This window comes from Eptatretus burgeri, chromosome 10 (genome assembly GCF_056783735.1).
Source record: "Eptatretus burgeri isolate ZD-2024b chromosome 10, Ebu_testis_v1, whole genome shotgun sequence".
Classification (NCBI taxonomy): Eukaryota; Metazoa; Chordata; class Myxini; order Myxiniformes; family Myxinidae; genus Eptatretus; species Eptatretus burgeri.
In genome coordinates, this window is record NC_140970.1 from 63749169 (window position 1) to 63770388 (window position 21220).

The window sequence follows — 21220 nt, forward strand, 5'->3', positions numbered from 1 at the left end:
GATGGGGAATGCTAGGGCCTTACTAGTTTGAGAATGACAACTGCAGGATGGTGACGATCAATGGTGAGTGCTACCAGGCCGTGCTCCAGAAGTTCCATAATGATCTAGCCCAAAATGTCACTCCAAACCAGCTCAGCATGACCTGGTTTTTGCAGAATGGTGCACCCCCCACATACAGCTGGTGACACCATCACTTTCCTGTGGCAGCTCTTCAGAAATCGCATTGTTGCCCTGGGTACCGCTCATGACTGAGCACCCCATAGCCCAGACTTGAACCCTCTGGACTACTAGTTCTGAGTGGCTGCCAAGGGCTCTGTCTAAACCAACTACCCTGCCACACTGGATTATCTGAAGCAGGAGGTGTCAGACTACCTCCAGGCAGTGCCGCATGAGAAGTACAGGAAAGTTGGACAGAACTTTGGAGTCAGGATCAATGCTTTTTTGAACACATCGAGAGGGTCACACATCGATAATGTAAATTACAAGGATTTTACGTAAATGCCAATTTCAGACCCTGTGCTCTCACTAACTCTCGCAGCGATTTACTGTAATCGTAATCAGTGATAGAAAATACCACGTCATGAGCTTTCATTAAATGTTTGGTTCACGTTCCTGAGGTTTCTGTTTCTTTGAAAATAAACATTAAAGTTGCATCACTCTTTGAAACACCCTGTACAGTCCTGTACTAATTTTCATTTTGTTGAACTCATCCGGGATGTTTACAGTGAAGTTCAGTGCCAAATTGGGCTGAATAATTTTATGTCTGTGGTGTGAATAACACTAAAAATAAATAATAATAATAATAATAATAATAATAATAATAATACTACTAAAGTAGACTCTTTAAGATGGATGATCCACAGAGCTATGGAGAGCTATATTCAATAGAATCTATTTATTTTAAAATTAATCACTATATACGGTAAAAGCATATTTAAATAGTAGAGATTTAAACATAGAGGGAAGGTTGCTGTAGTATTCTACATAAAAATGAGATTAATTAAAATAAAAAATTATGGCAAGAGACGAAGTTCATTTGCAAAACTCCAGTATTGCAAATCCATTGCCACAGCGGAAAGAAAACTGTTCACCTCTCTCGTCTTATGCTGAAAAGGATCCCATCTTTGATCTTATGCTGAAGGATACGTGACAATTCCACTGTATTCTTCTAAAAAGCCCCCTCCTTTGATTAGTGGACACCGCTGTCTTAAATTATGACGTTTATAAAATCGTTTCCAAGCAAGCTCATTCTGATTGAGGTAATAGGCCCCATCCATGCATCCATCCATCAAGACCATACTCTGTGCAGAGCGTTGGTGCTGCCGAAGCAGTCTCCTGGGCTATTGGGCACAATCCTGGATGGGTCACCACTCCGACACAGGATACCAGCAAGCTGGTACTCATTTTGCCGACCTCCGAAGGATGACAGGTAGAGTCAACCCCACCTGGTATTAATTAAACAGGTGAGTGGAATTTGAACTCAGGCATAATAGGTCCAGAGCTGTCATCAAATGTAGTGTAGCAGCATTGCACATCTCAGAATTGCTTACTTGACGAAAAAAGATGAAGCTATATAGGGCACTGCTTTAAAAGTGTACAGTTTCCAAAATAAGCTGGTAATTCTGAGTACACGACCTTGCCTGGTAACATTCCACAAACAGGGCTGACTGTTACCCGTACTGTTATTTTCCGGTTTTCCAATTCTTTGCTTGTCTCAAGAATTAGCAATCCTATCACTACACCGGGGATTGGGAGGAGGGAGGAGTGGTGTGAGAGGGAAGGTGTTCAAAAGTTTTTATGAACAAGATACTCACATCAATCCCAAGAGAGGACAACATTATTTTTCCATATATATATATAAGTTTATCGTCAAGCATTTAAATTAATGATTCAATTCCAACATTTCTAAATATAAATCTGTCGAGAATTTGCAGCTGAGAATTGGAGCATATGCTTGTTTCACGTGTAGCTGGTATAATATAACAAGCTGTTCATTTAGCAGGTTTTTGGTGTTTTATGCAGTATTAATGTTGGGATGTTAAGTGCAAAGAATATAAGTAGATTATAATTTATGTTGCAAATTCTTTTTCGAAATTGAATACTTCAAATGAAAGATTCATTTCAAACTTCATGCACTTAACTTATAAAAGGCCTTTTATTCACCCCTCAACACTAAATAGTATCAGGCTGACCAAAGAGTGAGGGTTGACACCTTGCCAGCAGCATCGAGTGAGGCGAAACGTTGAAGAAGCAGGGTAGTAATGTCCAGGCGGTCATATTTGGCAGCCACATGAAGAGGTGTGAAGCCTTTCTGCAAAGGCAAAAATATAAAAAATTCTACTCATTTCGTTTTAATGCAGGTGGTGAGGCAGGCAGGAGGGATAAAAATTTCCTTGTCATAAGCAAAGGATCGCACAGAGCAGGGGTTTAGTCCACAAAAGATCATGAACGTCGAAGAACTCTATTCATTCAAGATTGCATGAAAGATCATTAACAATTAATTAACTCTGTGATTTGGGGTTTGGAGAAGATTTTTTTTGGCATTGGTTGATGTTAAATAATGCACAATTATGAGCTGTTGAAATATAGATGACAATATTTGGACACCATGCATGGAACAACACAGGTCGAGGCTAATGAAATCGGTCATTTTCATGAAACTAATGAGAAAACAGAAGAAGAAAAAATTTATGCTGGACTTTTCAAATCAGCACAAAATTTTATGGGCAGTTTTGTCGGAGAAGGAATAATGAATAGATGACTGAGTAGGAGGAAATTATTTTGGTTACATTTTAAAAACATTTCGAATCATCAAATATCAGAATGTCGTAAAAATCAACACGTATAATTACTTAACAATTTGTCTGTTGAACCACCACCCTTTACTGGCTCCCCAATCCCCCATCCCATTTTCCACCAACCCCTATTTCAAAACAACTGTATGTGCTTAATGCGGAATGTTTTAGTTCAAACCAACATCCAGATGTCAAGTTAAAACAATGTTTGATTGTACGTGATTTCTGAGTGTGGATACACAAATTCAGTTTGTGAAGATTACTTTGCTTTAGATATCCTTCCACGTTTTGTTTGCAAAGAACTGTTTGTTTTCTCCCTGTAGTTCTGAAAAAGTTTAAACACCAATGCAGTAAACCCTAAAATATCACAGGTTCACATAATATTCCATGATATTAGGGGTTAATCCACTAATATCGTGGGTTTCGACTAATTGCAGGCAACCTATTGTGTTCCAATTTCATTATCACGGTATTTCATGTCAACCAATCGTGGTTTTTGAGCTGAGATGAGTCATTGTTTGCATCCTCTCATTATGTGTACGATTACCTCACATTACAAGCCTTTTCTTATTTCTCACGCACCGTTAATTTTAGTAATCAGACCAGCTTATGGGAACGAAGCAAAGTTTAATAATGTATAAACATGGAACAGGAAATTACATACGGAGATCGTGCAATACTAGATCTACTGCATCGAGTAGATGTGCAATAGTTAATACTGGCGCCCAAATGGAAAACGACGGACAAAATTAAGTCTGCCAAAAGGCAGAGAAAGTTTATGACATTGTGCAGAAAAATCGAGTTGTTAGGTTGGCAAGAGGCCAAAGTGCGGCGTCTGTGGGCCACCATTACGGGATCAATGCATCGACTGTGGAGTAAAAGTGAGTCATCCCCTCTTCCTGTGCAGGCTGGAGTTCCTCAAGGTAGCGTTCTAGGCCTTGTTCTTTTTCTGGTTTTCATCAATGATCTCTCCGACTCTCTGGAAAATCCTCTATTTCTCTTTCCCGACGACTCCACCCTCTGCCGTACCATCTGTCATCCCTCAGACCGGCAAGCAGCAGCTTCTTCGCTCACTGGAGATCTGGATAAAATCACAAACTGGTCCAACACGTGGAACATGTCTTTCAATCCAGAAAAATCTCACACTTTCACTATGTCTCTTCGAAAGGACCGTTTAGAAACCCCCCCCCATCCACTTTCTCAACAATCCTCTGGAAGAAGTCTTTTCTTTCAAGCTTCTGGGTCTCACTATCTGCCATGACCTTTCCTGGGAAAGTCACATTTCCAACCTCGCCTCAAAAGCCAGTCGCCGACTGGGAATCCTCCGTCGTGCAAAGTCCTTCCTCGGCCCTCTTGAGCTCATGACCACTTACAAAGCTTTTGTCCATAGCCTGATGGAGTACTGGTCTCCCCTCTGGGCTGGTGCTCCTGCCTCCCACCTTTCTCGGCTTCACGCTGTCGAAACCAGGGCATTTAAGATCATCGGCATCTCCCGCAATGAAGCTGAGTCTTTGGGCCTCTCACTCAATCACCGCAGGTTGGTCGGTGGTCTTTCTGTCTTCTACCGACTCCTCTCCAGCCGTGCCCCTCCCCTGCTCTCTCTGCGATTTGTCCCCACCACATTTCCACAGGCCGCTCAAGGTCCGCCAACAACTCCCTTCTGGTAAATCTACCAAAATCACGAATCACTGCTCATCTTCACTCTATTCTTTCCCATTCTTCCCTCCAGGCTTTCAAAACAGCTGTTCACCACCACCTCTTATCTTCCCCCATCCAAATCCTCGATCTTTTCTACCCCCGATAATCCACCCAAGCCCACTTCCTTCAATTCCCCTGCTTTCCTTCCTGAAAGTCCCTGTAATGTCCATCTTCTCTTCGCCATGTTCCCCGTCCCATCCCCATCCCACTCCCTTCCACAGTTCAGCTAATGTGTCTGTTCCCCACTGTTTTGTCCCTTCCACTCCCACCCCTCTTGTCTCATGCCCCCTTGCTGTGAGTTGTGTGTTAGCTCTCATACGAGCCTCGACAAGGTATACAAAAAAAAAAAGTGAGTCAAACGTCCGTGCAAGTGTTCCCGCTCCGCAAATCGCAAACATCTCATTCCAGTCCTGTGATCCTCATATTGAAGGGATGGAAAAGGTGCTAAATGCTTGGATCGAGGACCAAATGGAAAAAAATGCCTTTGAGGAGACCGGTGCACAGGAGAAACCATTGCGGATTTATCAACGTTTCCACTTCAGTGTGTGTCCAGGCCATACCAGTTTTGCCATCTGAGCTTTTGTCATCAAATCTTTAACAAACCTTTATTATGAGAATATGGAGAACACAAATGAATAAAATGTACAATTTAAAAAATGGATAAAATGCCTCATGGATAAAATGTTCCCTCTATGTCATAGAGAAACAATTAGTGGTCCTATCTTAGCATTTTCCATCAGAACATTATTCTTACTAATCACAGTATCTCCATCCGTTTTCTTAAAAAATGAGCAAAATGATAGCGTGAATCCATGTGGTGTTGATATGCTGCATACATGATTGGCCAAATGGCCTTCTCGGTCAAAGTTCCTTGTATTTCCTCGTATTTCATCCATTTTTCTCCTATATTTAGAAATATTACCTCTGCCACCGAAGGCAGACGGAGGTTATGTTTTCACATTTATCTGTTTCAGTGTCTATCTGTTTGTGAGCAGGATATCTCAAAAAGTTAAGGATGTCTTCAGACGAAACTTGAGTTGATCTAATCTTGCTATTCTCTCCAGTCATGGTGATCCATTGCCTCTGCTCCCATGTCTACCCATGATCATTGCGATTCTCACCGACCTTTCCCTTCTGTCTCAACTTAAAAAAAATTACCTTGTTTTACACCTTGCCTGTCCACTGCAGAATTTCACCAAAGAAATCTGCCAATGTACATAACTGCTCTAGGCTAACCCCTGCTTTAGCGGGGAAAATGGCCTTTAAATGCTTGTGTGTGTGTGTGTGTGTGTGTGTGTGTGTGTGTGTACATAACTGCTCTTTCTCATTCCTAGTTCTAACACACAGAATGGAGGCTTTAGTGTAAAGGTTTACTCAAAGCACATTTGCATTCAGATATAACAATAATTATTACAAATATTTGTCTTCAAACATAAGGAATTAATTGTTCTTGCCTTAGTAGCTGCTGATAATGATGCTCCATGCTCTAACAGAACCTCAGCGACATGTTGATGGCCCTCACGAGTGGCCACATGCAGTGGGGTTAATCCACCAGTTGTTGCAGAATCTGGGAATGCCATATGCTGTAGGAGCAACTGCACAATCTCCACATTTCCAAGACGCGCAGATATATGCAGTGCTGTCTGGTCTTCCTGCATAACATGTATTACATGGACACCATAGCTGTCATCAAGTTGGAATCATTATGTCTATTGTTGCCAGAACTCTGGAACATCTAATGTCTTTTTATGTGATGAAGTAGTGTGTACCCACTTTCATCTTCAGTGTCTCTTTTGTTGCTTTGTTTAAGATGTCCGAAACTTACCCACCTATCCATGAATCAAACAACAGCCATTATTTATGATCATCCATCCATCCATTGGGGGGGTCCATACTCTGTACAGAGCGTTGGTGCTGCCAAAGCAGTCTCCTGAACTACTGGGCACAATTCTGAATGGGTTGCCACTCCGACACAGGATAATCGAATGGCTCAATCATCCCAGCAAGCTGCTACTTATTTTGCCAACCAATGAAGGATGACAGGCTGAGTCAGCCCCACCTGATATTAATTCAACAGAAAAGTGGGATTTGAACTCAGGATCACAGGATCACAAGCTCACCACCCTAACCATTAAGTCAACACCAGGAATTATGATCATCACACAGCTTGATTTAAAAAAACCAATGTGAGAAAAAAATATCCTCGTTTCAAACTGTAAGTGACCTACCCCACACACATACTTTTGACATCCTCGCAGAAGCTCCTCCATATAATTAAGCCACAAATGAAGAAGAAAAAAATCCTTACCCGAGCTTTAGCATCTACCTCTGCCCCATTGCGAAGTAAACTCCTGACCACCTCCATCTGTCCTGCACGTGCAGCCATGTGTAGTGGAGTCTCACCACGCTGCACACATCACATGGCTCGTTACAGTCACTTCTGATTTGGTATTTGTCCTGACTATAGTGTGAAAGTGTATCGAAATGTCAAAATTCATGTTATAATCAAAAATTGTGACAGCAAGTAAATATAATTGGTGGAGTACATACTTTACACCTTATACAATACCTATGAGGAGTACGAGAAAAATTCTCAGCCTGACAAGGACATTGTTGAAATACAAAATGGGACTTACTGGCAATTATTAATTTACTTTGTCAATATATTTCAGTGGTAAAATACATTTGCACAATAAACGTTCTACTTTTCAGATGAATACAAGTAATTTGGTGAAACGAAGCAATTGTGAGGACTGAGCTGTGACTAAATATATTGTACTAAGGTACCTTGAACTTAGGACCTCCATTCTGCTCTTTGTGCAACACTGGGGAAAAACAGCCCTTTCATTTTTCACAGTAAATTGATCTATAACATTGGTCAAACAGGGAAGGAAGAATCATGAAGATGACCCAAATTGCTGATAATTATCTACCATCATTTATTTACTGAAAGAACCTTGTGATGAATGCCTGCCAATTGGCATATAATCCTTGCATTCCAAAATTGAAAACACCTCTGATCCAATTTAAACTATCTCCACCTCCGCAAGTCACCTCAACAATAATTTTGATCAATGGCTGCTGAGAAAGTTGAATCTCAAGAAACAATCTTTAAAATTAAAGGGTTAGTCTTTTTAGCCAAAATGAAACCTTCAAAAGCAATTGGGTTGCAAAAAAAACAAAGCAAACACAACAAAGACGACCATGCTGAGTTTGCCCAAAGCTTTTTTTTGCATCCAGATACCATGTGTTAAAAGAGAGGAGTCCAACCCATAAATATTTACCCCATGTTTTTTTTTTTTCCAACAATGAGTTGTAGAGACCAGAATAGAAGAATCTGAAGGCAGAAGTTGCATGTCCTAATGCTCATTTTTTTTTTTTGCATCAATGCCTTCACCTTTTGAACCCTGAGCTCCTTGGGCTTTGGGCTCCCCCCAACCTGGGCTCCCCGGAGAGAAATCCAGCCACTCGGGTATATGGAGGTTTGAAAAGTGGCTTGTAAAACAGCTGCTAGGGTTCAAAGGGTTAATAATATGAATTTTTTTTGTAATATAACACAAGTATAATGACTGAGCCACTCACAAGTAAAACAGACGATGTACACCACATGATAAAACGTTTGATAGTTAGCACTTCGAATCCAATTTCAACTTCCCCTTAACAGAGATCATAATCAGATTTGGGGATCGGTGCTCTCTCCAACCAGTTCTTCTAAACTAAGTTCCCCAGACCATTTATGTTGTGTTTTACTATTTCGTTTTTACCTCCGCCACCGAAGGTGAAGGAGGTGATGTTTTCACCCCTTTCTGTCTGTTTCTCTCTCCGTTTGTTTGTCTGTTTGTGTACAGGATTATCTCAAAAAGTTGCGGACGGATCCAGATGAAATTTTGTGGACAGGTTGGATGTGTGACGAGGACGAACTGAGTAGATGTAGGTGAAGATCCACATCCGGATCTGACTACTAGAATTTTTTTTAAGTGATTTTTCAACATTGAGAGATTGGGCCAAAAAACGATATCTAGCATGATATTTCAAAGATGTATTGGGCCTGATATGTTCTCGTGGATCAGGCATTTGCGTCGGAGGTCTGCGCTCCACTGAGTGCCCTTCTCGTTATTCCTGTTTTGCTATTCGTGTTTTTTTGTCAATTTTTCAGTTCTAAACTGCATCCTGCTGTGTTGAATCATTTAATTCTTCTCCCAAGTGAAGTCGGGCCTATCTGTGATCGTGGAGTGTGCTTCCCCTCCGTTTTTTTTTTTTTGCATCGTTCTCACTCCTTTCATTCCATTTATTGTTACTACTGATCCCTCAGCCCAATCCACTTCACCTCCTCCTTCAAAAATTCAAACAAAATACTTCTCCTTCTTCACTCGGACAAAAAAAAAACAAGAAAACATTTGGAATAATACCCAACAACCAACAACAACAACAACAACATCGGGGGGGGGGGAAATCAACATTCCAATGTCAGTGCTCAGTTCCTCATTTTCTTATCCCTTCTTCGCAATATCCCTAAACTGAATAAAACGTTTCTCTTCTTTAAAACCTCTTCAAACATGAAAAAACGTCATTCTCTGATAATAATTACTCCATCGGGAACAACTCATTCATTCTTCTTCTTCATCAAAATCTCTTCCTTTTCTCTTTGTTAAGGCTTATTTCCCAAAACCTCCTCACTCCGAGACGTTTAGTTCATCCAGCCTCCTCTTTCACCTCCAGCCAAATTTTCCTCCATGCCTTCAACCAAAAACTTTCACATCACAACCCCACCCAGGAAGTCTGTCACCGCGTTATCCAGTCTGAGAATCCTGAGAGGTCAATTTTGCAAAGCCTGTGTGCACGCGCCAAAAATTTCCCCTTCACGTCCATTCGTGGTGTCAAACCCCTCCATGTCAGTACCACCCCCCCCGCCCCCATGTTCTCCCCCCTTGCTCCTACCCCTCCCAGCTTTGCCCCTGCCCCTCCAGACTTTACCCCCTCCCCACACCCCCAACCCTCAGCTACTCTCTGTCCAGCACCCTGTCATTGTTCCTTTCCACCTCCCTACATCCTATCAGCAGCTCTTCACCCACTGCCCCTAATAGGCCATCAGCCATGGCTCAGAAAGTGCCTGAAAATCAAGTTTCGTTCCACTCATCGGGGGGCGGTAGACAAAACCTTGATGATATGATAGTATATATCCAAATACATACATATCCAAAAGTTCTCCACTCAAATAGCTGCAGTTATTGTGTATTTTCATCTTGAAAAATCGATGCATTCGCCGCGCTCGCTCATTTGAATTTTCTCCACACGGATCACGTGTGGGCCACGTGACACCTCGACAGCCAATAGATCGGCTGACATCGTATGCAAATTACGTCAGACCGTCATGTGACCAGCTCCGTTGTTCAAGATGGCAGCTTCCTGCAGGGAGGAAATCACCAGCAGCTGATCGGCGATTTTTGATTAATATGGCGTGAGGACGCTCCCCGTGTATTATTCACCAGGACAATGGAGCAAACGAAGAAGTCAAACGTTATACCTCTGTAAGATGGGATAAATGGAGAGAAAGTGTCAACAAATGGCTCGTCTTAGACGGTCACGGACGACGTTTAGCCGAGAGTGCCGGCGCGGGAGGACTAACTTCGATCATGGGCCTGTTGTACCCGGAGTGCCGGTGTAAACATTTCAAACTACCCCCCCCCTCCCCACCTTTCAAGTTACCCGCAGGTAATCTGAAATAGATTTCATCCTTCCCCCTACGATTTCAGATTACCCCCCTCAAAACATTTATTTATGTTGTTTATTTACAAAAAATAGTAATTTAATTGATATTGAAAACTAATTAGGGAAAAAACTATTGACCACGTGACCGCCTTTAAAGAGTTTGCAATGAATTTTGATTTTGTTATGAATGATTTTATTTTAATATTGTTATTAATTGAAATCAGTATTTCTCATGCAGTTATAGTTTTTGCCACATTTTTATGAAATCCTCCTTCGATATAGTTGATACAAATAGACATACTGGTTTATCTTTTTAACCAACTCGGACTATATTTACAATTATGGAAACAACGCAATAAAATCAATGTATAAGAAAGGCAATGAAAACAACTTATTTTTAATTCACAATATCGTTGTGGTGGTGGTGGTGGTCGTATGGCAGCTTAGCTGCCGGGGTAGCTATCATTTATTGAAGCGCGACTGTGTCGCTGATGCAGTGCCCCTCTACCAGTACACACACTGGAACTGGTACTCATTTCACCGACCTCGAAAGGATGACAGGCTGAGTGTGTAGCCTGGTGTTGGCTCAGTGTTTCGGGTGGTGGCTTGGGATCCTCGGATCCTGAGTAGTGGTTCGGGTGGTGGCTTGGGATCCTAGGGTCCTGAGTAGTGGTTAGGGTGGTGGCTTGGGATCCTAGGGTCCTGAGTAGTGGTTAGCGTGGTGGCTTGGGATCCTTTGATCCTGAGTAGTGGTTCGGGTGGTGGCTTGGGATCCTCGGGTCCTGAGTAGTGGTTAGGGTGGTGGCTTGGGATCCTAGGATCCTGAGTAGTGGTTAGGGTGGTGGCTTGGGATCCTCAGGTCCTGAGTAGTGGTTACGGTGGTGGCTTGGGATCCCAGGATCCTGAGTTGTGGTTAGGGTGGTGGCTTGGGATCCGAGGGTCCTGAGTTGTGGTTAGGGTGGTGGCTTGGGATCCTAGGATCCTGAGTAGTGGTTAGGGTGGTGGCTTGGGATCCCAGGATCCTGAGTTGTGGTTAGGGTGGTGGCTTGGGATCCCAGGATCCTGAGTTGTGGTTAGGGTGGTGGCTTGGGATCCGAGGGTCCTGAGTTGTGGTTAGGGTGGTGGCTTGGGATCCTAGGGTCCTGAGTTCAAGCCCCGTCGGTTGCTGAATTAATACACCAGGGGGTTGACTCAGCCTGTCATCCTCCCGCGCCAGCACTCTCGGCTAAACGTCATCCGTGACCGTCTAAGACGAGCCATTTGTTGACACTTTCTCTCCATTTATCCCATCTTGCAGACGTAAAACGTTTGACTTCTTCGTTTGCTACATTGTCCTGGTGAATAATACACAGGAAAGCGTCCTCACGCCATATTCATCAAAAATTAGCGATCAGCTGCCGTTGATTTCCTCCCTGCAGGAAGCTGCCATCTTGGACAACTTAGCTGGTCACATGACAGTCTGACGTAATTTGCATGCGATGTCAGCCGATCAATTGGCTGTCGAGGTGTCACGTGGCCCACACATGATCCGAGTGGAGAAAATTCAAATGAGAGAGTGCGGGGAATGCATCGATTTTCAAGATGAAAATACACAATAACTGCAGCTATTTGAGTGGAGAACTTTTGGATACATATGTATTTGGATATATACTATCATATCATCAAGGTTTTGTCTACCCCCCCCCCCCCCCGATGAGTGGAACGAAATACAGCTTACGGCTGATGGCCTAGTACTGTGTGGAACTCAAACATCCAGGGTTTACATTCCAACCTGACAGATGTCTCAATCCAGGCCACTGTCGATAAACCAGACATAATCTGCTTAATAGAATCCTTCCTCCCACAGGACGTCCCTGACACCTTCATGCCTCTCCCTGGCTGGTGTCTCCCCTGGTTCGATGGTTTGATCAACCTGAAACCTGTATTGGCAACTAAGTTGTGCTGCACATCAAAAACTCCATTTCTCACTCTCCGTGTACTGCTTTTACACCTCCCAAACCCTAGGAGTACCTCTGGCTGCGACTTCCCCTCCACTCCTACCTCGTGTTTGTCTGTATGTTGTACCGTCCTCCCAACAATGATGACTACATCTATATCTCGCTCTCAGACAACATGGACCAACCTTTAATCACTCATCCCAACAATCTCTTCCTCATATGTGGTGAGTAAAATTGTCACCATGCCAACTGACCGGGTGTTGGTACCTCTCTCAACAGCCGTGGCACTTTTGCAAAGGACTTCTGTGACTCCATGGGACTGACTCAATCCGTGAATTTTCCCACCCAGATTTCTCCAAATGGCAAATTTTCTCTTCTAGATTTGGTGATGACAAACTTCCCTGCCAATGCCTCTTGCTCGTCCTCAGTCACAATTGGCTCATCTGATCATGTGCTTGTAAAGGTCAACATCTCTATGGCCATTCTCAAAGAACAGCATCAGCATGGTAAAGTCTTGCGGTTCACTGAAGAAAACTGGCAAACAGCCATCACCACTTCAGAACTGGTCTCCTATATCTACCACCCCTGATATTATTTCAGCCAGAGAATTCTTACACAGAAACGTGCTCTCTCTTTTCTGCAAGGATTCATCCCATCTTGCTTCAGTTATCTTACCCATCCTCCCAGTCTTGCTACTCTGAATCTTGTGGTGAAGCAGTTGGTTTAAAACAACGTGCATTCTCTTCCTGGAAGGGAATGCCAATCAAAGGTAACCGAAGATCATTCCACAAATTCCGTAACGAGTGTGTGTCTAAACTAAGGAGAGCCAGAAAACAACATGTGTCCAATCTCAACAATGAGCTTCCAAACTTGTCTCTCTCCTCTAAAACCTGGCAGTCATGTCATGTCCATCTCTGGTGTATTCTCCCTCGCCATCCCTTCTATCACTTCACTTCAAATAGCACCACAGCTGACACTGCTCGTGAGAAGGCGAAATGCCTCAATTCTGTGTTTGCTTCAAAATGTTGTGTCCCTTGCACGTCTGTCTGTCTGTCTGTCTGTCTGTCTGTCTGTCTGTCTGTCTGTCTGTCTGTCTGTCTGTCTGTCTGTCTGTCTGTCTCTCTCTCTCTCTCTCTCTCTCTCTCTCTCTCTCTCTCTCTCTCTCTCTCTCTCTCTCTCTCTCTCTCTCTCTCTCTCTCTCTCTCTCTCTCTCTCTCTCTCTCTCTCTCTCTCTCTCTCTCTCTCTCTCTCTCTCTCTCTCTCTCTCTACCCATCCTTCCCAGTTGTACCCACCTGCTCCTGGATGATGTGTATTTTGCACCTGAGAAGGTGGAGAGGTTTCTAGCAAACCTTGACTCTGACTTTGCAACTACACTGGACAGCATCAGCTCAGGTGTCTGAAAAACCTGCTCTGCTGCTTTTACAGTTCTTCTCTCTACCCTTTTCACACTGTCATTTACCAGAGGCCATCTTCCATATTTTTGGAAATCAGCCAACATCACATTACATAAAAATAGAACTGCACGTTCTGAAGCTCACCTGGAACAGGAGCAACAGTCACTCAACCCCCCTCCCCCCCCCCACCCTGCAAACCCCCTTAGATCCTGATTGCTTTTTTTAATGCCATGAACAAACTTTGGTACAGCACGAGTGATGAAGGTTGTGGCCAAGTTTCATCGAAATTGTGCGTATAGTTTCGGAGAAGAGAGCAAATAGCAAACACAAGATCAGGGCAGTCTCTCTGGACATATCTCGAGCTTTCATTACAGTCTGGCATCCTGCCTTACTCTCCAAGCTGTCTGCCTATGGAATCCAAGGCCAACTCCACTCTTGGATTCCTAACTTCCTTCACTCTCAGAGCAAATGTGTGGCTCTCAATGGAACCCTTTAATCTCCTCTCCCTGTCAAGGCTAGATTACCCCAAAGCAGTGTTCTAGGCCCCAAATGATTCGTAATCTCCATCAATGATATTTCCGACTCTCTGGGAAATCCTCTTTATCTTTTTGCTAATGACAGTTCAGTGGTGTCTCTGTCTTCTTCTGCCTCATTTCTGGTCTTGCTCCCTCTGCCCTCTCCATGCTTTGTCACCCCCGTCCCCCCCCCTGGTATTCCGAGGACGTATGCGGTCCACCAGCAACCACTCTGTGAAACTGCCTAAATCCAGAAACAATGCTAACCTGCACTCATTTATTCCTCTTTTTTTTTCCACAGCAGTGGAACCACCAACCTCCTCAATCTCAATCTTCCCTCCAGGTCTTCCAGACAGCTGTTCGTCACCATCTCCAGTCATCCCCTATCCAAAGTCATGATCTTTTCTAAACCAATTAAACCACTCCCCTCCCACCTATCCCAAATTTTGCTGATGTATCCATCTTGCCTACCCCTTGCATTATCCCCGACCCCTCATAATTACCTGCATCCCTTGTTTGCCCGTCTCTGTCTACTTTCTCCCTGCACCCTGCTGTTGGATTTTGTTCTTCCTCCTGCTGTTCACTTTGTTATGCTGTGTCCTGATCTGTTCTGTGTCCTTGCTCTTCCACGAGTCTTGACCATGTACCATATATAAAAAAAAGATTGTAAAAGAACTGCCCTTCCAACCAAACTTGGTTTCAATTTGAAAGATTAATCAAGTGAACTGAACTAAATTTGACACAAGTTGTGGGGTGGCCTAGTTTACTTCTCAAGGGTTCTATTTAATTTATACCAGCAAATACAACCTATCACTTCACTGATGGGGATATTAAGGGGTGGGGGAGAAAGAGGGAGGAAGAGAGAGGAGGGGGGGGAGAGGATAGAAGGGGGAAAGGAGGGGTAGGGGAGAGGATAGAAGGGGGCGAGGAGGGGTAGGGGAGCTAGGAGGGGTGGGGGAGGGGGAGCGAGGAATGGGGGGGGCGTGGAGCACGACACCTCACGAAACACCGCTATATATTCCGGGAGGGGGTGGGGGGTCGAAGCTATCATTTCTTGGAAGCGCGACAGTGTCGCTGATGCACTACCCCTCTACCAGTACACACACTGGTACTCATTTTGCCAACCTCAGAAGGATGACAGACTGAGTCAACCCCCTGGTATATTAATTCAGTGGCCAATGGGGCTTGAACTCAGGACCCTAGGATCCCAAGCCGCCACCCAAACCACTAAGCCAACACCAGGCTCCACCAGGGGGTTGACTCAGCCTTTCACCCTTCCGAGGTCGGCGAAATGAGTACCAGTGTACTGGTTATAGGGGCACTGTATCAGCGGCATATCTGCGCCCCTAACCAATGATGCAAAACCAGCAGTCAAAAAGGCTGCACACAAAGGGAAAGGGTATTGACGGATTTATTAAATCTGATATTGGTGTGGCGCAAGCATGATGGGCCGAATGGCCTCCTCCTGTGCATAATTTCCTTGTAATTTCCTTGAAGGAAAGGTGGTGTGAGGGGAGGGGAAGGGAAGGCACTGTGAGGGGAGAAGAAGGGAAGGTAGTGTGAAGGCAGGAGAAGGGAAGACAGCATGAGGGGAAGGGAAAGCAGCATGTGGGGAAGGCAAGGTGGTGTGAAGGGAGGGGAAGGGAAGGCAGTATGTGGGGAAGGGAAGGCGGTGTGAGGAGAGGGGAAGCGAGGGGAGGAGAAGAGTGGTAAAATGCACCCAAATAGCAACATTTTCTTTTTAACCACCGTGTTCTATATAAATGTGGGTGGGAGCATTTAAAACACATGCTGTCTACCTGGCAAAGGCCTATCGGCATGCATGCATGCTCACACGTGCAACGACGTTCACACCCCTCCAGTCGGCTCACTCTGAATTTGATTTGCACATGCTACACTCTGGGGAAGCAGTTTTAGATTCAAAATTAAACCATCAGTCTTTAATAGCCCCAAAATATGCATTCCTACAACCTCCTCATGGTCCATGCTCAACTTGCACGTGCACCGGCCATATACTCATCCTTGCACTCACACACATGCACAGATTCTCACCGGCATGCTCAACTTTCCCGACACCCACACTAGGTGGTACATCCCGCATGGCTTCGGCCCTGCATGCCAAAGCACATGGTTCACGAAATGGCCGCATGACCTCCACCATCACACTACGGCCCCGAGTGCGAGTTTGGTTTGTGTGCACGTGAAACCCAAGCAACACACACATAACCAAGTATGCAGACATGCACACACCCCCACAAAGTTCCTTTACAAAACCCAATCTAGCCATTTGTACCACGTCCATGTGTGGTCGATGTACCTCTTCATGCTTGCAGCAACTGCTACATGCGTGCATGCTCGCATACGCAATGACCTTTGCACCCCTCTGGTCGGCTCACTCCAAATCAGATTCATACATGCTGCACTCTGGGGAAGCCAGCATAAATTAAAAACTAAACTGTGAGTCCTTAACAGCCTCCTTAACAGCCCCTTCACCGTGAGGTTGGGGGGGAGGGTAGTGAGGGAAGAAAGGAGAGTGGTGAGAGAGTGAGAGAGGAATAGGGGTAGGAGAGAGAGAGAGGTAGGAGAGGGAGAGGGGTGAGAGAGGGAGGGGGGTGAGAGAGAGGGAGGGGGTGAGAGAGGGGGAGAGAGGGGTGAGAGAGGGGTGAGAGAGGGGGAGAGAGGGGAGAGAGAGGGGAGAGGGAGGAGGAGGAGGAGAGGAGAGGGAGTGATTCCGTCAAATGTGACACCCAGTTTAATGTCTATCGGAGAGACATGCACACATTGATGAACCACCCTGCCTGTGAAATACCGGGATGACACTTTATATCTGGGTCGGGATTCAAACTCAGGCTCGACAGCTTAGAGTGAGTGTGTGTACCTCCTGGCTATCCTGCTAAAATGTGGCAATTCATTAACACACTCTCTCTCACTCACTCACTCACACACACACACACACACACACACACACACACACACACACACACACACACACACACACACACACACACACACAATGACATTTGTTGTTGTAGATATAACATAATTCAATGCAATAGTAACAAAGAAAGAAAGAAAGAAGAAAAATTAATGCAGTACAGAGGCACCAAGTGTGTTTCCATTACTTCAATTAACTTCAGAGTTGGAGATTGCTGTGTTGTGCGATATAAAGAATAATCAATCAATTTCCTTTGTGTTATTGGAATGGAAATTAATACAGCAAGAAATCACCATGTTAAATCTTTTGCATGTTGTATCTCCCTCTCTCCATCCATGATGCTGCACCAACATCCCTTTTGAAGCCCCAGCTCATGATAATGTAGGGAATCCAAGTTCAAATCCCATATTCCACATGTGTTTGTCCATTTCTACTAATGTCATTGTAATTCATTAAAAGTCCATTAATGTCTACTAATATCCTTCTCTGGCTGCATGCACTGACATACAGTATGAGCCTTAGATCAACGGATGTAAAAAAAAGTCAACTACAAAATAAATTTGACACAAATATGTTGATGGATATGCCTCCACTCATACTAGATGTTAACCCACTGTTATGTTTTATCTGAAAGAGAGAGAGAGAGAGAGAGAGAGAGAGAGAGAGAGAGAGAGAGAGAGAGAGAGAGAGAGAGAGAGAGAGAGAGAGAGAGAGAGAGAGAGAGAGAGAAAGAGAGAAAAAGAGAAAGAGAAAGAGAAAGAGAAAGAGAAAGAGAAAGAGAAAGAGAGAGAGAGAGAGAGAGAGAGAGAGAGAATATGAGAAAATGAACACACGAAGAAAAGACACAACATCAGATACGTTTTAACTTGAATTATGGTCTGCAAAATGAGGTTCAAATGACATATGGCCTTTGTCCTTTGACCTGGTGGAACCAAACTTGAATAAGTCCATCTTTGTATTACAGTACATACATGTGCGAAATATGATTGAAATCTCTTCAGTGATTCACAAGTTATTATGGTTCACAAACAAAAAACATGATAAAGGACGCACGCATGCACAGACGAAGACGGACAGTGCCAGGGCAAAACAAACACTAGATGCATGTGCAAGCAGTCCAATCTAAGGATGTATTGGTAATCTTGCTTTGGATTAATAACACCAGCTTTAAGTTTCTGTTCCATATCTAATGTTTCTGCATACATTGTAAAGTGAGTAATGAAAAGATATTTTGTGTTTTAAAGAGTTTGGAAGTTATCATGAGTAGTGCATTTCACATTGGATTACACCGTGTGAAACTGACCACATTAGAGATGTTGGGCGAGGCACTGTTCTGTAGCAGAAGCAAAGCAATGTTCAAGTTTCCCATGAAGGCAGAAACATGCATTGGTGTCAAGCCAGACTGCAGTCATACAATAGAGCAGTTAGAAAATGTTGAGGTTAATAGCAGTCACAATCCAATGCTGCATAAATTAAAGTGCATGGGGCATAAATACATTGCATAATGAAAATTACCTTTTGTATCAGTTGCATGTGAGTGAAATATATAAGAGATGTCTCTGCTTGGAAATATATATATATATATATATATATATATATATATATATATATATATATATATATATATATATATATATATATATATATATATATATATATATATATATTACAACATAATGTGAAGGGCTGATTTGCATAAGAGAGAGAGAGAGAGAGAGAGAGAGAGAGAGGAGAGAGAGAGAGAGAGAGAGAGAGAGAGAGAGAGAGAGAGAGAGAGAGAGAGAGAGAGAGAGAGAGAGAGAGAGAGAGAGAGAGAGAGAGAGAGAGAGAGAGAGAGAGAGAGAGAGAGAGAGAGAGAGAGAGAGAGAGAGAGAGAGAGAGAGAGAGAGAGAGAGAGAGAGAGAGAGAGAGAAAGAGAGAGAGAGAGAGAGAAAAGGAGAGAGAGAGAGAGAGAGAGAAAAGGAGAGAGATAGAAGGAGAAAGTGAGAGAGACTGACTGTTTCATCTTTTGTTAGAAAAATACAAAATACACAAATATAGTATCCATAACGTCAAGGGGAAAGCAAAGCAGAACGGTTTACAACAGTAATGGAAAAATAAGGTACATTTATATTCACTGAATTAATGCGGGTGCACAAGTATATTTGGATTTAGTTCCTTATCAGCAATCAAATGTTAAGGCCCCATCAGCCACCCTGCATGGGGAGTTTGCCACCCACGTTTGCTAAAATTCTGGCAACATGCCCTCATGTTCATAAAATCTAAACTCCAGTTTAATCATAGCAACTATAAGACAACATAAAGTTGCATCTCCTCTCAGGTAAATTTTCACATTTCGCTTTCCGAGTATTATAAATTACCATCTCTGCCTGTGTCAGCAAAAAAAATGGCCAAAGACGCTTTCTTTCTACAAACAGGCAAAACTTTAACACAAAAAAATGAAAACTCTGAAATTAAAGCAGAGTGAGAGGTTCCCAAACATCTCCTCCAATGACTGAAAGAATGAAGTCAAACGCCGACAATCAACAAATGCATGGAAAATAATTTCAGATGCACCACAAAAAGGACATTCATGAGGAATCAATTCAGAAAATAAATGTGTAGCAGGTGGTTTGTGGGTAGGATCGAATGAGCTCATCTCCACTGGAAGCCCTCAGTTCTTTTGGGTATCAGCCTTTGATAAAAAATATATATCCCAGTGGGGTTGAGAGAGGGATTCATCTGATAACAAGCAAGCCCACTTCCTGATGTTTAATTTCGGGTTGATACACACAAAAGTTACACACACTTGATACAAGTTATGCCTCTCGACAGGAGATAGTGGGAGGGGGACCTTCCAAACGAGAGGAGTTGAGATTTTATAAATGAGTTAATTATGCAATTATCTGGGGGTAAGCACAAGATCTGGAAAGGGAGAGGCAGATAACACCAATACATAGGACACTTGCTCCTCATGTAGGTTCTTGTCATGTAAAAACACTCAAGAGACAACATAACACAAGTGATACATGGCTAACTGAACTGATGCTTATGGTTTCAGCCAGCGTAGCAGAACTCAGCCAATTGCCTGCTCCATTCATGAGATCATTAACTCTCCCAACGTTATTTCCCACAAAATGCTCGATAAAACCTCAATCATTGGGAATACTGTCAAATAGTGAATTGTAAAAGAGGGGATGACGCAATAACATTGCTTTTGAGGATGTGTTCCAGCAGCTAACTGTAAAAGCTCGGCCTTCAGCATGCTGGAGTGAAAGGGCAGTAGTCACGTGAGGTCCGGGTGTTGCACATCCAGCAGAAAAAGTTTCTGCGAGTATACCAGGTCACCAGCTCGTCTCAAAAGAGAGTTGACCAGATTCCTCAAGTCAGGCAGAAAAGTCCATATAACAGGCACTTAATCACAGTCAGGTGAAAAGCTATAATCTTGTTGATCAAGTCAGCGAGGCCTCGACTTTCTTTGTCCAAGGGATCTAGGGCAAACCCAGAGATGCCAACTTTTGGAAATCAGAATTAGGGAGGATTTTCAACCGACACCAAATAATGTGCGCGAAGCGCACATCTCGAGCGCGGAGCGCTCGACCCTTGCGGCGGGGTCCAGGGCCCTAAGGCGGGCCCTGGAAGCTCTGGGGTTCTAGATGCTCTCTCGTGCCCTCTGAGCCCTATTTTGGAGCATTTAACATGTTAAGAATTCCCACTTTTTGAACAAAAAAAGGGGAAAATTGTGCACTTTTTAATGTTACATGTATGTTAATATTAGTAAGTTAGGGGACAATCAAAGATTAACAAAAAGCACAAAAGAAGCAATATTTTTCTTCCCTTACTGGCTGGTACTACTGCTGCTTGCTTTTTCCATGGCAGCTTTGCTGAGTGACAGCTGTGTGGCTCTTTTAGCCCTTCTGATTATGTCTTTGCTGTATTCTCTCTGGTAGCAAGGGGTGTTATGAGCTAGTTTTTCAATTAAGAGAGCTTCCAGGGTTTTGACACTCAAATTGGGACGAAATTCAGTATGATTCTTCCGTACAAGAGTGAGCGCGCCGTAAGATGATGCTTTCGAATGAGGAATCACCAAGATTCCCTTCATGACTTTGCTCAAATTAGGATACTTCTTGGCACGAGTGCAGGGATCTGTGAGCTGTGAAACCGATGCCTCTTCTCATCCACTCTCACTGTCTCAGTAGCAATTGTAGCTATGGAGGCGTCTGCCTGGTAGTGAGCGAATTCACTCTCAAGACTGTC

At 43.6% G+C, this 21220-nt stretch overlaps 1 protein-coding gene across 22 annotated transcripts in view; it reads right to left on the reverse strand.

Annotated features, from left to right (window-relative positions):
* LOC147018716 (uncharacterized) overlaps positions 1-21220 on the reverse strand; it is a 457423-nt gene that overhangs the window by 200143 nt on the left and 236060 nt on the right. For 21 of the 22 annotated variants that reach the window (XR_015062500.1, XM_085898687.1, XM_085898685.1 and 18 more), the window contains 4 exons: positions 18288-18386; positions 6802-6900; positions 5948-6145; positions 2213-2311 (listed from right to left, as the gene is read on the reverse strand). Coding sequence is in view for 21 of the 22 variants with exons in the window: in XM_085898687.1 (XP_085754813.1) it covers positions 2213-2311; positions 5948-6145; positions 6802-6900; positions 18288-18386 (495 nt within the window). In the remaining variant the exon portion in view is untranslated. The remainder of the gene's footprint in view (positions 1-2212; positions 2312-5947; positions 6146-6801; positions 6901-18287; positions 18387-21220) is intronic. The other variant, XM_085898690.1, reaches the window with a different exon arrangement.